The sequence below is a fragment of the Lissotriton vulgaris genome, chromosome 2_1 (assembly GCF_964263255.1).
Source record: "Lissotriton vulgaris chromosome 2_1, aLisVul1.2, whole genome shotgun sequence".
Lineage (NCBI taxonomy): Eukaryota > Metazoa > Chordata > Amphibia > Caudata > Salamandridae > Lissotriton > Lissotriton vulgaris.
The window spans coordinates 748528713-748545766 of NC_141687.1; the positions used below are offsets into that span (position 1 = coordinate 748528713).

The 17054-nt window shown below is 46.5% G+C and overlaps 1 protein-coding gene across 1 annotated transcript in view; it reads right to left on the bottom strand.

The window, feature by feature from the left end:
- PIK3C2A (phosphatidylinositol-4-phosphate 3-kinase catalytic subunit type 2 alpha) overlaps positions 1 to 17054 on the bottom strand; it is a 553726-nt gene that overhangs the window by 489079 nt on the left and 47593 nt on the right. Inside the window, exon 3 of the mRNA XM_086954142.1 lies at positions 10585 to 10765. Coding sequence (XP_086810268.1) covers positions 10585 to 10765 — 181 coding nt within the window. The remainder of the gene's footprint in view (positions 1 to 10584; positions 10766 to 17054) is intronic.

Sequence of the window (17054 nt, forward strand, 5' to 3'; positions counted from 1 at the left end):
TGCTTTTTCCAGATCTGCGCTGGCTGGCGTGGAAAAAAGAATAACTGACGTCAGCACACGAGGGCGGCGTCTAAGTACTCCGATGACAACATCCCGGGGCCAACGACGCAGACAACAGACGCGGACGACGCGCAGGGGTACTGCTACGCAAAACTTTCCGGATCCAGTCTGACGCCTGGGGATATTATAAGGTAAGGAATCTAACACTAACCAGTTTCTTTCAGATCAGAAATTTACAGCATATCCCTCTGAATATAAGCATTTATTTTCACTACAGAATCTTTGTGTATTGCTTTGTAGAATAATGATGTGGTTAAAAAAAAATCATCTTTGGTCTACATGTACTTGCTTCCATTGTGCATCTATGTATCTCCATGTACTTGGATCTGTGTGTCAGTTACTTTTCTCCTGAAAAAGCACATCCAATGCACTACCATATTTCTCATCCTGTACCTCTATCAATATCTTTAATCTACATATACGTACCTCCTTTATGCATCTATATACTTTCAATGTACTTTTGGATCTATATATTTATCACTCTTCTAATTTGGCATTTCCAATGCACTCCGCTATCTCTCAGCCTACACTTATCTCAATATATCTTCTAGGTCAACTTTCTGACTCGTCTCAAACTACTTTCTACTACTCTTTCCAATGCACTACCCTATCTCTAACCCTATACATCTATCAATATATCCTCTACATCCACTCTCTCTTTTATCCCAAACCCCATACCACTACTATGATCCCACAAAATAACCCTTTCTAGACTCTCTCCTACTCTACCCCTCCTTGCATCTGGCACCTCTTTTACTATACCGACCCTCCCAAAACAAACCCCTCTAAACTCTTCCCTCTGACTCTTACCATCCAAAAACCATTTTTACTTATCCAAAAGCCTACCCCTACTGCTATGACCTAAAAAAAAAATATATATAAATATATATATATATATATATATATATATATATATTTGAAATCCTTCACTCTTTTATCCCTCTACTATCCTTTTCAATCAAAGTAACAGACTAGCATGTTCACTTCGCAAATTCCATATTCCACTATAATAACTCACCACTAATCCATCATGGGTTCCAGAGTAGTGTGCAATTCGCCAATAAAGCGTTTGAACACGCCATCAGGGTTATAAACGCTCTATAAATGCGAACCTTTTTTATCTTTTCTACCCCTCCCCAACCCTTCCCAATCCAAATAACTGACTAACATATCCACCACTCAAATAATTTCATGTTTCACCATACTAATTCAACAATAATCCTTATGGGTTCCAGAGTAGCGTGCTGCTCGCCAACAAAAGCGCTTCAAAACCCTATCAGGGGTACCAAGAGCTATATAAATACAAACCTCTTCCCCTCTTCTATCCCTCCCCTATCCTTCTCACTCCAAATAACTGACTAGTATCCACCACTCAAATTACTTTAATATTTCACCATACTAATTCACCACTAATCCTTTATGGGTTTCCGGAGTAGCGTGCTTCAACACCCCATCAGAGGTAACAAGCGCTATATAGATACAAACCTTTTTTCCTCTTCTATCCTTCCGTTATCCTTCAGAATCCAAATAACTTACTAACCTATCCCCCACTTAAAATGTACTTTCATGTTTTACTATACTAATTCAACACTAATCCTCTATGGGTCCCGGAGTAGCGTGCTACTCGCCGAATAAAGCGCGTTGATGCCTCGTCAGGGGTAGCAAGCGGTATACAAATGCAATTACAATGCAATACAATAAGCATTGCATTGCGGGGTATAAGTTCGAGTTAGATCAATTAACTAGAAAAGCTAAATTTATACATTTTTGTACTAGAGAAATCTGGGCCTAACTATAGTATCCCTGTAACCTTTGTTTTTTTCAGTGAATTTCTAAGACTTTTAAAATAAAATTTCCAACTATATCATTCCTATGTTTTTTTAATGTTATTTCCCAACTATAACCTGAAACCTTTGAGAGTGAGTGCTTGAGTGTCTCAGTGTATGTGTGAGTCAGTGAGGGTCTCAATGGGTTTGTGAAAGGGTGCGTGAGTGTCTGAATCTGTGAGTGGGTGTATGAGTGACGGAGTGAGTTCTGCGCGTTTTCAGCCTTTTTCTGTTCACTTGCTAACTTTATTTTGCCTCTTCCTGCTCGTTGCTGAACATTATTCTCCTCTTTCTGCTAGGCCTGGGCGGAGCTTGCAGATTTTCATTCTGCAGAATTCCCCGGAGGTACTGAAAAACTCCACCAAATTCCGCAGAATTCCGTGAGCAGGAGGAGTAGTGTTCCGTCACCGCTAAATAAGTCCCCTTGGACGCTTAGAATAGTTAGGGGCCAGGAACCACTCCTGTAACCACCTGAAAGTCCCCCACAGCTTGACTGCTGAGACCTCTGAGGACTAACACCCTTTCTCAACCACTCTACAAACACACAATGTGGCACACTACTGGAAGGAGGATGGAGTTCCCTTGACTGCTGAGGGCCCTTGGGGTCCAGGAACCCCTATTAATGCCACCAGTAAGATCCCCACAGCAGAATTGCTGAGACCTTGTCGGAGGCCCCACCCCCTTTCTCAACCACTCTGTAAACACACCTCCTGGGGAACTGTTTGGGAGATTAAGTACCCTTTGCTGCTGAAGGTCCTTGGAGGCCAAGAACCTCCATTGTTGCCACCAGTACATACCCCACAGCGGGACTGCTGAGACCTCGTAGGCCCCACCCCCTTTCTCAACAACTCAGCAAATGTGCCTCCTGACCCACTATTGGTTGGGGATAAAGTCCCCTTGGCTGCTGAGGGTCCTTGAGAGCCAAGAACTCTTACTGCTGCCACGAGTAAGTCCCCCACAGCGGGACTGTCCTTGCAGCGGCCAGTCACCTTTCTCACCCACTGTAGAAATGCGCCTCATGGCGCACTACTAGTTGGGGAATGACGTCGCCTTGACTGCTGAGGGTCATTGGAAACCTCTTTCTGCTAGTTTCTGATCTCTAGTTTGCAGTTTTCTGCTAATTTCGGAACTTTATTACCTCTTTCTGTTCATTGCTCCCCTTTATTTTGCCTCTTTTTGCTCACTGCTGACCTTTAACTTGCCTTTCTGATCGATTCTCACCTTCATTCTTCCTCTTTCTACTAATTTCTAATCTTTGTTTTGCCTCTTTCTGCTCTGTTCCACGGGACCATGGGGGGGGGGGGGGCTCAAGGCCCTCGTGATCTTAGCCGGTTACCCGCCTTCTGCGGGAGCCAGCATTTCTGCTGCATGAAGGCAGCTGCTGGAAAGGCAGCCCTAGCGTCCCTACATATTTAAATTTGGATTTATTTTAATATCTGAAAAACTAATGAACGGATTTACACCAATTCATAAAAAGCACTCTTTTTCGACCAAGAGCTAGCTTTCTGCCAAATCTGGTGTAATTCCGTCCAGAGGTTCGGGCTGTAGTTGTGTCTAAAATCACTAAAGAAATTAACATGGGAAAAGCACTTGATTTGACCTCCTTTTTCTCAACCCCCGCTTGATGGATCACCCCAGAACATCCCATGCACAAGTCAAGTCAAGTCAAGTCAAAAAATGTATATAGCGCGCTACATACCCAGAGGGTCTCAAGGCGCTTGAAGAAGGATGGGGAATTACTTGTCAAATATCCACGTTTTAAGTTGCTTTCTGAATGCTAGGTGGTTCTGAGTAAGGCGAAGGTGAGTGGGAAGTGAGTTCCAGGTTTTAGCTGCTAGGTAGGAGAAGGATCTACCTCCCATGGTTGTTTTGTTGATGCGAGGTACAGTGGCAAGGGCTTGGTTGGAGGATCGTAGCTGGCGGGAGGGGGTGTAAAAGGACAGTCGTGTGTTGAGGCATTCAGGTCCGGTTTCGTAGAGTGCTTTGTGTGCGTGGGTAAGGAGCCCGAAGGTAATCCTCTTTTTGACGGGGAGCCAGTGGAGGTTTTTCAGGTGATCAGAGATGTGTTCTTTGCGCGGGATGTCTAATATGAGCCTGGCTGAAGCGTTCTGGATGCGTTGGAGTTTTTTCTGGAGTTTAGCGGTGGTACCGGCGTAGAGGGTGTTTCCGTAGTCCAGTCGGCTCGTGACCAGGGCGTGGGTGACTGTTTTTCTAGTTTCGGTGGGGATCCAGCGAAATGTTTTTTTGAGCATGCGAAGAATGTTGAAGCAAGATGAAGAAACGGCGTTGACTTGTCTGGTCATCGAGAGTGAGGAGTCCAGGATGACGCCCAGGTTTCGTGCGTGGTTCGTTGGGATGGGTGCTTTTCCAAGGGCCTCAGGCCACAAAAGTCGTCCCAGGCGGAGGGGGAGGTGCCTAGGATGAGGACTTCTGTTTTGTCTGAGTTCAGTTTCAAACGGCTGTGCTTCATCCATTCTGCTACTTCTTTCATTCCTTCATGCAGGTTGGTTTTGGCAGTGTTAGGGTCTCTGGTGAGTGATAGGATCAGTTGAGTGTCGTCGGCGTAGGAGATGATGTTGAGGTTGTGTTGGCGTGCGATGACCGCGAGGGGGCTCATGTATACGTTGAAGAGGGTGGGGCTGAGTGAAGATCCTTGAGGTACACCGCAGATGACTTCAGTGGCCTCTGACTTGAATGGTGGAAGGCGGACTCTCTGGGTTTTTCCGGTGAGGAACGAGGTGATCCATTCCAGTGCTTTTCCTTGGATTCCGACGTTTCTGAGGCGTTGTAAAAGGGTGCTGTGACAGACCGTGTCGAAGGCTGCGGAGAGGTCGAGGAGGATGAGGGCGACTGTGTCTCCATTGTCCAGTAGAGTTCGAATATCGTCTGTTGCTGCGATGAGGGCGGTTTCAGTGCTGTGTTTGGCTCGGAAGCCGGACTGTGAGGAGTCGAGGGATTTGTTGGTTTCGAGGAATGCGGCGAGCTGGTTGTTGACCGCTTTCTCGATGACTTTGGCCGGGAAAGGAAGGAGTGAGATAGGGCGGTAGTTTTTGAGTTCGGTTGGGTCAGCCGTGGGTTTTTTCAGGAGGGCGCTGAGTTCGGCATGCTTCCAGCTTTCCGGGAAGGTTGCGGAGTTGAAGGAGCAGTTGATGACGTCTCGGAGGTGCGGTGCTATGATGGAGTCTGCTTTGTTAAAGATGTGGTGAGGGCATGGGTCTGTGGGGGATCCTGAGTGGATGGAGTTCATCAGACGGATGGTGTCCTCAGTGGAGATTGGCTTCCAGTCATTGAGGATGTTCAGGGGGGGTGGGGGTCCTGCAGGGGGTAGGGTGGGTTTGTCTTTGGGTTGGTTGTCGAAGCTGTTGTGGATGTCTGCAATTTTGTTGTGGAAGAATAAGGCTAGGGAGTCGCAGCGGGCTTGAGAGGGGGTGATGTCGTTGGAGTTGGCTGAGGGGTTGGTAAATTCCTTGACGATGTTGAATAATTCTTTGCTGTTGTGGGCGTTGTTATCTAGACGGTTCTTGAAAGCGGCTTTTTTGGCATTCCGGATCAGTTGGTGGTGTATGCGGGTGGCGTTTTTGAAGGCGTCCTTGGTGCTGGTGGTTGGGTCTTTTTTCCAGGCTTTCTCAAGGGATCGACAGAGTTTCTTGGATTTCTTAAGATCCTCGTTGAACCAGGGAGCCTTCTTGCTGCCTAGTTTGATTTGTCGTTTTTTCAGTGGTGCTAGGATGTCGGCGCTGTTGGATAACCATTGGGTGAGGTTGGTGGCTGCATGGTCTGGGTTTGAGGAGTGGGCTGGGGGGTTTTGAAGAAGGGAAGAGGAGATCTGGTCGATGGTGATTTTATTCCAGTTTGTTTGCAGAGTGGGTTGGGGGTGGTTGTTGGATGTGGGCTTGTTGTAGGTAAAGTGAACGCAGCTGTGGTCAGTCCAGAGGAGAGCTGTGGTGTGGCTGAAGGAGACATGTTTGCTGGAGGTGAAGATAGGGTCGAGTGTGTGACCTGCGATGTGGGTGGGGGTAGTGACAAGTTGTTTAAGTCCGAGGTTGGCGAGGTTGTCTAGAAGGGTATTGGTGTTGCGGTCGTTGTTCTTTTCATGGTGAAAGTTGAGGTCACCCAAAAGGATGTAATCTTCAGGAGGGGAGCGCGTGTGGAGTGATGAAGTCCGTGATGTCTTCACTAAATTGTGCGCGGGGTCCTGGTGGCCTGTAAAGGAGGGTGCCTCTGAGTGTGGTCTTGGGGTCGATGTGGATCTGGAAGTGAAGGTGTTCAGTGTTGGCGAGATTGATGTCTGAGCTGGTTGAGATGCGGATGGATTTCTTATGGACGATAGCGAGGTCTCCACCTGTGTGGCCTGTACGGTCCTTGCGAATGATCTTATAGCCTTCCGGGATGGCGATGGTGATGTCTGGGGCTGAAGTGGCGTTCATCCATGTTTCTGTTAGGAAGGCGACGTCCGGAGAGATGGTGTCTAGTAGATTCCAGAGGTCAATGGCATGCCTGTGGACCGAGCGGGTGTTGAGCAGGATGCATTTAAGGTGGTTGGGGTCGGATGTCTGTTGTGTGTTCTTAGATGAGGAGTTGTTCTTGGTGCCGTCGAACTTGCAGGAGTTGCAGGAAAAGGGTCCATGGGTGTGTCCAGGAGCGGCTTGGACGCAGTTGGGGGAGTGGCCGGGGTTAAGGGCTAGGAGGGTGGTGGCATCGTAAGTAATGCGGGAGGGGTGGGCATTACGAGGACCAGGGGGTCTGGCGCTGGGCGCGGTCCAGGCGCGGACGGGCGTAGACAGGCTTACCTTTGGCGCACCTTCGGCGCGGGCGTAGCGCGTGGACGCTGCGCTTGGGGGCATTGGCCATAAATGGAAAGTGGAGGGGGCGGAGCGTGGGAGGGTGAGCTGGGAGGCGTTAGCGAAGGGGGAGGGACGGGCTGCAGGCACAACAAAATGGAGGGCTCCCAAACAACAACACGACGCTATGTGAGGGCAAAGTAAATGCACCAAAACAAATGCGATCAGTCAGAACAGCGGCGCTATGCACACAGGTATCAAATAATATTAAAAATCCTGAGATGGACAACAGCAGTAATAGCACAATACGCCTGAGACAATATCTGCACTAAACTGCTATCAACTACGCAAATGCGGAGCGCTACGCGGTGGAATGGGCACTTAATTACGAGAGAGTAAAATGCCAAATGAAAGATGTAGCCAGTGAATGAAATGAAATAGTCAGCGCTACGATACCGCAGTGGCGCTTGTAGGTCGGGAGGTGAGCAAGGAGCAACCGCTTCGCAGGGAGTTCAGCACACTTCTTGGAAAAATTTCATGAATATTGTGAGAAAGTGCCATCTTTCTTGCCTTGGTATGCCCCCACTTTTTTCTAAACTGCTGATGTACTTTGACTGAGTGTGCCCTGGGTCCCTGCCAATCAGGTACCCAGGGCCTGTGTTCCTTCCCTACAAAGAAAAGCTATGCTGAAACAAAATACCCAATTGGCATCGCTGGCCTCTGTCAGCCCCTAGTAAATGGTACCTTATTGTGCCACCCTCAGGGGTCATGTACCCTGGCTCCCACACACTGCCTTTGCAGGCTGAGTGCCTAGGTACAAAACGAAAGCAAGAGTCGACATGGCACACATCCCTGTGTGCCATGCCCACAAAACCCACTGCCCTGGCATACTTCAGTCACCCCTCTAGCTGGGTGCCCTATGCCAGAGGTGAGGGCCCAGGTGCATGAGCCCTGTGCCCCTACAGTACCCAGGACCATTCCTGGGCACTGTGAGTGCATTGTTGTCATTTAAGAGTATGTGGTGCTGGGAGGTTGTCATTCACGAACTCCACAGCCCCATAATGGCTCCACTGAAGACTGACAAGTTTGGTACCAAACTTCTCAGCACATTAAACCCGCACTGATGCCAGTGTGGGATTTAATGTAAAATGCATGAGAGGGATCTTAGAGATGCCCTCCAAAAACCCGAACCTACAATCCACGTCTGGGCTGAGTGTCTGCAGAGGCTGCCACACCGCAGACATGTTGCTAGACCCCTGGGTGGAGAGCCCCCGCTCTCTAGGGTCTGCAACAAAGCACATCCTGGGCGAGGTGCTATGTCTCCTCCCCCAGAATGGACAGGGGGAAGCTTCAAAGGCATACTGCCTCTGAGAGCTTCTCCAGACCATTTGCTGTACCCAGCAACCAGCCCCCCACCAGTCCTACCCCCACTCTGGCGGGAAGACTGGCGGGAAAAACTTCGTCAGGAAGGGGGGGTGCCAACCTGTGCCAACACTACCCCTCAGGTGGAGGAGGCGAGGTGAAGCACGACCCCTGGTTCCGGCCATTTTGTAGATGGGGAGTTCCTGCCCACTCCCAGCTAGGCTCCTGCCCCCCTCCCACAGGAGAGGAGCAGGAGTGTACTCACCCCAGGACAGAGACCCATTGATCCCTGCCCTTGCCATACCTGTAACGCCCCTAAATTTAGTATTTAAGTTCTCCCTGAACCTTTCTTCCTCAGATCCCGATATCAAAAAGAAGAAAGATGATCAAGAAGAAGAAGACCCGCCGTGCAGCTGTTAACAACAGGACAACAACAACTGACTTGGCCCCAGCCCTACCGGCCTTTTGATCCTGGAACCTGCTCCTGCCTAAACCTGGCGACTTCCGCGGACAGCAACCTTGGGACACCCAGACGACCTGCTTGCCTTGACCCTCTCGACAATTGGGACCCCATCAGCAGAGGCTTTGCTGTAGCAACCCACCTGGTGCCGACCAGGAAGCTCGGGAACAGCCCACTCTGCACCAGCAAAGCCCGGGGCGGGCCAACCCGAACCAAGACCACGAGGACGTACCCCCGGCGACTGGGACCCGAAGTCCAGTGCCCAAAGACCCTCCTCGACGAACCAGCCGACGCCTGCAGATGCAGAACCAGGGGCCACCTCGACCAACCGAGGGTAAGCTTTTCCGACACACAAAGACACCCCTGCACCCGGCGCCCTGCAGCCTCCTCTGCCACCCTTTGAGGTACCTACCTGTGCTCCATCCCAAATTACCTCTCAAAGTGCTGGTCGCCCCTGGAGAGTCACAGTCCCTGGACCTGCAGCCTTTGTTCTATTTTCAAGATTCTCAATGGTTAACATTGAGCGCCCGACGACTGAAAAGCACCCTGCACCCAGCCGCCCGAGTGCCGCTGGCTGTGACTTCTTTGCCCTATCCTACTTCCCCTCTTGCCCTGAGCAAGTGACCAGGAGCCCAGCTCCCAGAGCCGTGTGTCCTGCTAGCCAGCAGCCACCAACCGAAGGCCCCCTTTCCCTCATTGGATAACATTGAGTCTACCTACCTCTGCACCCGGCTGCCCCTGCGCCGCTGGGACGGAACTAACTGTACTCACCTGACCCTGGGGGACCCCTGAGTCTATGCCCAGAACCCTAACTTCACCAACCAAGTACTCACCTGGAAACCGGTAATTCACTTACCTGCCATTGGATAACATTGACCCATTTTTGACTCGGAAATTTTCTAAGTGTGAAGTTTGGAAAACTGAAAATATTCCTATAAAATCAGCCAAAGTCTGATTTCGAAAATACTCACCTGTGATCAGGAGAGAAGCCAGTACTGTACCTTTCAGCCCAGTATTGAACCACAAAAGTAATCCCTCGCGGGTTTACTAGTAACCTGTATTTTCTCCATCGGAACCCATTGTCTGCTTTTCTATGAAGTGTCTACTTTAGAAAACTACACATTTTCCTTAAAAATCGTATGAAATACTGAAACGCAATTACCTACCTGTTTTAAGTTAAGCCCCCAGTGCTGGCCCTAGGAGACTAGTGCTGGGTTACAAAAGTAACACGATCGTACTTTACCTGTAATCTGAATTTCCTCCCATTGAATAACATTGTGAGAATCACCTCGAAAAGTTTCTAAGTGTGAACTTTTAAAACAGCTTTATATTCAGGAAAAATCATCACTGTAACTAAAACATTTTTGCTAATCTGGTTTCAGCTTAGACCCCAAGACTGAATCCAAGATCTAGTCCTGGAACTACCAAAGTAATCCATAAAGTAATCAACTGTACTTTCCTATGAAAACCCATTAGCAAACCTGTGATTATTGTGTGTACAAACATATTGCTCCTCTGCAAAGAATTTACATGAGAATACTCGTAACTTGAAAAGTATATTTTTATAACTGTTGGTTCTAAAAATAAAACAACCATATCTTTGGATATACAAATAATTGGCCTGGAGTTCAGTCCTTGAGTGTGTGAAACCTTTTGATGACTCAGTGTGTACATCAAATGCTTTACACTGTCCTCTGGTACTGCCTTACTGCTTGACTAAGCTACCACTTTGGAGAGTAAGGTCAGTTCTGACTTTAACCTCTGCTATACCTCTGGGGTTGGTGGACTCTATACACACTGTACTTCCTTCTAGTCCAGTATATATAGAGCCACTTTCTCACAAGTATCTATCTATCTATCTATCTATCTATCTATCTATCTATCTATCTATCTATCTCTATATCTATCTCTATATCTATATATATATATATATACACACACACATATATCTATATATAGATATACATAGATAAACACCAACAAATATTTAAACTGAGGTGACAGAAAACAACACATTAAATTCACTAAATAAAAGAGCAGTAGTAGATACCACACCACCACATTTTAAGCATGTTTGCTATTTAGTAGAACTCACCTGTCTTGACGATCCACTGGTTTGCCGAACCTTTTCAGCAACTAAACCTAAAAGTTGAACAAGTCTGTTCTCCTTCATCAGTTCCTCCCTCAATCCAATCCCACAGACAGACAACAGAGCACCAAGAATATGCTCATATTGCACACCGAAATGTGGGTCATTTAATGCATCCTTTAGTAACCTGCAAAATGAAACACACCAAATGAAGATTTTCAGCTTAAAACAATTCATAATGCACACCATTCTGTTCAATAGTATTTACAAACTTTAAAAATCAAGTATACCATCAGACATAAATATCTTTGCAGTTATATAGCAGTAAATGCAATCTAAAGTAAATCTGTGTAGGTTTTCCATGTTTGCGGTCAGATCAATATGCTTTCTTCTAAGTGTCACAAAATAACTTTTTGTTAACAGGAAACAATGTATCACCCTGGGTGCTGGAAATTTTCATTTGTAGTTGAAAAATAAGGTATGCCAGTTTTAACGGTTTCTCAACTTCTCATTTCTAGAAGGAATCTTTAAACTAGTTTAGATAAGACAAGGACATAGTATAGCCAATACCAAACGCTTCCTCACATCTAAAAGAATAAAAATAGTTTTTTTGGAGGTCATTTATTTTGTATATAACAAATTACTTGCTATGTTATGAGCATTTGTAGATCGCAGCTAATCAAATGTGAGCGTATCCATGTATCCATGAGCGGAGTAAGGCAGGCCTGAGGAGAGCGAGGCGATCATGCCTTGTTTCGTCTGGAAGTGCCATATGTTGAGGTTCCTTCCGAAGTCCATGAGGGAGGAGTGAGTTTCTGAGGTATTTTGGGAGATCGTTCCAGGTCTTGGCTGCAAGGTATATTAAGGAGCGTACTCCGCTTCTGTTCTTCTTGATGCAATGGATGTGAGCTTTTGCCTGGGAAGCAGATTGAAGGTGTCATGTGAGTTTGCAGACGTTGAGGTAGTGGTTGAGGTAAGCTAGACCAGTGCTGTGGAGAGCTTTGTAGGTGTGGGTTGGTAGCTTGAACTTACATCTTTCTTGGACTGGGAGCATGTGGATATTGTTGAGGTGTGGTGAGAGGTGTTTTTATTCGCAGGATGATTTGGATGAGCCTGCAGCAGCGTTCTGGGTAATTTGGAGTCGGCATAGACTTGGGCTGGGATTGTGACTGGGTTTCCGTAAGCAAAATCCACTTGTTATAAGAGCTTGGGTAACCGATCAATCTTGCGTAGCATTCGCAGGATGTAGAAGAATGACTAGGAGAATGCACTGATCTGTCTGCTCATGGAGAGGTTGATCCGGATGTTCTTGGCATGGTCTACAGGGAAGGGTGGATGGCCAAGTTTGGAGGGCCACCAAGAGGCGTCCTAGGAGGAGTGATTTTTGTGGTAGATTAGGACTTCCGTTTTGTTCGATTTGTTCGATTACCCTTTTTTGTCTCTGCACACAGCAAACGATGGAAAGGAAAAGTTTTAAGCAGATTTCGTGAATGCAGACACACTCTTTTGGGTGGAGACTTGAATGCCATTCTGAACACAACAGTAGACCGATCCCTTAGGCGGTACATGTGTCACACACCCTCTGCTGATTTGCTTCACAGAATAACAGATCTTGACCTAATGGGCATATACCACGATCCACACCACGAAGATAGGGATTATTTTTTCCATTTTCGTACACAGATACCCGTATAGATTTATCCTAGTATCACATGGCATCATATCATCAATCGCTTCATCTCATATAGGCCCTAAGATATTATCGGACCACATAGTGGTCAGGATGGCCGTTAAACCAATAAACAGACTGCTATGAACAAAGATTTTCATCTTGGGGATCAGGGATTTTGATGGGACCATACACACAAACACGAAAGATATCCTGACCACCTACACTAGCTTTTATAGCGACCTTTTCACAGAATCAATCCTTCAACCAGAAGTACAATACGAATATCTTGAACATTTCACCTGCCCACTATCTAGAACAAAATACTTGCATCTAGAAGAGGACTTAACGAGTGAGGAGTTCAACAAGCCATAACGAAGCTTCCTGGATATAAAATACCAGGGCCAAAAAGCTTTCCTGCCACATTCTATAAGGCTTATGCCAACCTCCTCATAGTGCCCCTAACCAAGATCTTGAACCACCATCCTCACTACAGGGAAGAAAACGGATTCTAAGCTAGAATCACAACTCGCACTCTTACTGAAACCCGTGAGGAACTGCTCATCATACAAAACCATTGCCTAACTGAACACATATGCACAAATCTTTGCTTCTATCTTGCTGCATAGGCTACATACTGTGTGGCCTAAACTGATCTCCCCACAGCTAAGTGGTTTCATAAAGAACAACATTCCCAAGATAACACAAGACTTGAGGTCACTCTAGCAGAGTAAGCAGAAAGCACAAATCAACCAATGGTCCTTCTCTCACTAGAAGCGGAGAAGGCCTTTCACAGGGTTAACTGATCATTCATAACAAAAATGCTAGACAGAAGACCAATCAGTTCCAAGATAAAAGCTTGGTTATTAACTAATTATAAATGCCTCATAACAAGAATCTAGGTGAATGGGGAACTTTCACCCACTCTCCCCCTCTCCCAGGGCACATGCTATGAAGCACCCGTCGCCATCAATGCTCACACTATCGATGGAGCTCCTGGTCCACAGAATTCAAGATAACTGTGTAATCAAAGGGATAGTCGTGGCATATCAGGAATTTAAAACAGCATTATATGCTGACGATGTAATTTGCTTTTTGTCCAATCCTGCCACATCTATTCTAGCACACAAAAAAGCGTTGCAACTCTTTGCAGCCGTGTCTGGTTTCAAAATACATTAAAAATAAATCTAGTGGGATAGGGGTCACGGGCGGGTAGCAAGATGCCCAAGAGGCCATAGAACACAATAGGCTCATATGGCCACAGGGCACTATCAAATACCTAGGCATCTACCTCCCACATAAATCATCCCAGCTTTACAGCACCAACATACCACCTGTTTTGCAAGCACTTTTCAAAGACAAACAGATGGGGATAGCTAGAAATATCCTGTCTGGGCCGACTGACTAGCTTTTACATGAACTTCTTACCTTGCTTCCTCTGTATCCTAAAAACCTTTGCCTCAGAATACATAACTTCATCATAAATTGTGTCAAGAATTAAAAATAATCTTTTGTATGGAGAAATCATGTTGCCACATTATTGCGACCTACCATGAATGGGAGACTGGGATTTCCCAACATTCAGATGCATGTCTAGAGAGCCTTCACTAAACTGGAACCACAACAGCAAAAACAAGGGATGGGTTCACATAGACTCTGGACAACCCCCGCACCCCACCCCGCCTGCTAGGCTCTTTCGCTGAATGCCCCCAGCAGTACAACGCTCAACCAACACTTTACGTCCTTTCTTGATAATCCTCCTAGAATACTGGCAACAAATAACCTGGAAAAAGGGTTCGACCTCTTCCCCTTCACCCATGATACCAATCTTACATACATGCAGAGTTCCCTTTCGTCCGTATTGACCATAGATCTGGGGCTTGAAATGATTATAATACTCCAATCCTGGGTGACCTATTCCCGGGAGGCACACTTCTGATGAGAGAGGAGCTCATGACTGAATGAGGCCTGGTCAGGGTAGATTACGTTTGCATAACACACCTTCTACAATGGACATGCTCGCAAAGGGCAATCGCATCAGCTGGCAGAGACAAAATTCCACTACAAAACCTGTATGCCAATAAACATAAAGGGTATAACAGGGTGACAGCGAGTTTTTACGAACCTATATACAGCCTAAACATAAGTATGTTCAATACCTGGAAAGAAACCTGGTGGAAAATATGGTAAAGGGAAAATACAGTATTGATATGCGTCCACCTTAAAGAAAATACATATAAACTGTTAACTCACTGGTGCCCATCTCCCACTTGCATACATGCAATCCATGGACGCTCCGAGCTCTGATGGAAAAAATGGGGAGTTAGGAGCACCGTTTACCATAAGTGGTTGTCATGCACACACAATCCAGACCTATCCAGACTACTGGAAAAAAATCGTGTTGCACAATAACCAGATTATAGGAATCAAAATACCACTGAAAAACTCTGGTAGGGCTTCTGGGAGACACAGGAATGAATAGTTTGTCACTCTCTACCACCACAGGTAAGTTAAAGTCACAACTTCTAATTGTTGCTCGGACGTCTCTGGCCAAAGTCTTGAAATATTAAACAGGAAATCAACTCCCACTCCCCACCCCATGCATATCTGGTAGAGAACATTTAAAACATGGAAAAACTATCTGAGAGAAAAAAAAATTTGAGAGAAAAAAGGAAGACCCGGTCACTCGTTTTTTTGTTCTGCTGTCTTTTTTATTTAGAGCAGAATCATACACTAAGGTATTTAATCCTTAAGTGTAAACATTATGTTTTAGAAATTCGAAAAGAAGCTTGCAGCAATTTTTACAGATTCTGTGACAGTCCGAAGAATTACTTACTGTCCTGCACAAAGACACATGTATTTACAGTAACTACAAACATACATTACTTAGAAAAACGAAAGAAATTAAACATTTATACAATTCTACACAGAGGACATTTAAACATAAATTACTCATTTAGGTTAAGAGTACCCTGTCCACGTTTCTATGTCAGGCCACTAGGATGAATATTTTTCCCTTTCTTTTGGCCTGATTGCGCATGGGGCAATTAATACAATGAACATTCAATTTAATTCTGAAAAACCAAAGCCTTATGCGCAGTAAGAAGACATTCGGAAATCCGAATGTCTTCTTACTGCGCATAAGGCTTTGGTTTTTCCCCAAATTTCCCCTGACTGGCGAACAAACCATAAATCAAAAGAATGAATCCACAAATGGGAACCATACAGTAGCTATAGCGTCTTGTGCTCATTCTCTGCCCCACCAATGTCAAAATACCTTCAATGCCTTCAAGCTCAGTGATAGTGCTCTGGTCGAGATTCCCCTTGATAAACATTCCAGCAGGGGTTCCCATACTGATTACAAGACCCTGCTTTCCCCACTGAGTCTGGATATTAGTTTCTTCATGGTCATGAGCAACCATAACCGGGTGTGCCACTTATTACCGCCCGACGGATCCTTTTCTAACAGGAGGCTGCGATGATTGTTTTCAGTGCCCCCAGTTAGTTCCAGATGATTGCTTCATCCGCCCTCAATTAATAAAGGGAGTCGCTTGCTGTAAACCTAAAGAGAATGAAGCCTGGTGTGAGAAAGTGCCCTCTTTCTGCATGCTCACCCCCACTTTCTGCTGAATTGCGGATATGCTTTGACTGAGTGTGCCCTGGGCCCCTGCCAATCAGGAGCCCAGGGCCTATGTTTTTTTCCTAAAACCTGCATTAAAAACAAAACCCAATTGGATTCTCTGGCCACAGGTCAGCCCCTGGTAAATGGTACCACAGGTACCCAGGGCACTGTGACCAGGGAAGACCTCCAAGGGCTGCAGCACATATTATGCCACCATTAGAGGTCAAGTACAATTACACTCACAGACTGCCTTTGCAGGCTGCGTGTTTTTGTGCAGAACAAAGTGAAGAGTCAACATGGCACACCTCAGTGTACCATGCCTACAACCCACTGCCCTGGCATAGATCAGTCACCCCTCTAGCTGGGTGCAATATACCAGTGGTGAGGGTACAGGTGCATGAGCCCTGTAACCCTACAGTGTCTACTTCTTAGACATTGTAAGTGCAGTGCTGCCATTAAGAGTAAATGGTGCTGGAGTTTGTCATTACGAACACCACAGCACCATAATGGCTACACAGAAAACGGAGAAATTTGGTATCAAACTTCTTAGTACATTAAACCCACACTGATGCCAGTGTGGGATTTATTGAAAAATGCACACAGAGGGCATCTTAGAGATGCCCCCTGAAAAACGACCTACCACTAGTGTCCAGGCTGAGTGGCTGCTTTCAGCTGCCACCACTAGACATGTTTCTGGACCCCTGGGTCGAGAGCCTGCTGCTCTTGGGCCCCTGAAACAATGGATATCCTGGGACGAGGTGCCAAGCCTCCTCACCCAGGATGGGCAGGGTTCACGAAGAGGAAGCTTCAAAGTCTTGCCACCTTTGTGAGCTTCCCCAGGCCACTTGCTACTTTCAGCAACTGGTCCCCACCGGTTCGAACCCTCACTTTCGGCGGGAGAACCGGTGGGAAAAACAAGTGAGGAAGAGAGATGTGCCCAACTCTGCCAACTTCACCCCTCAGGTGGGGGAGGTTAGATGTAGCACAACTCTCAGTCCCCGCCATCGTGCAGATGGGGGGGATCCAGCAAACCAGGAAAAGGCTTATGCCCCCCTCCCACTGGAGGGTGGCATACTAGGGGGTCTACCCACCCCAGGGAAGAGACCCATTGGTCCCAACCTTTTTAACTACCTGTAACGCCCCTAAATCAAGTATTTAGGGGCACCCCTGAACCTTGCTTCCTCA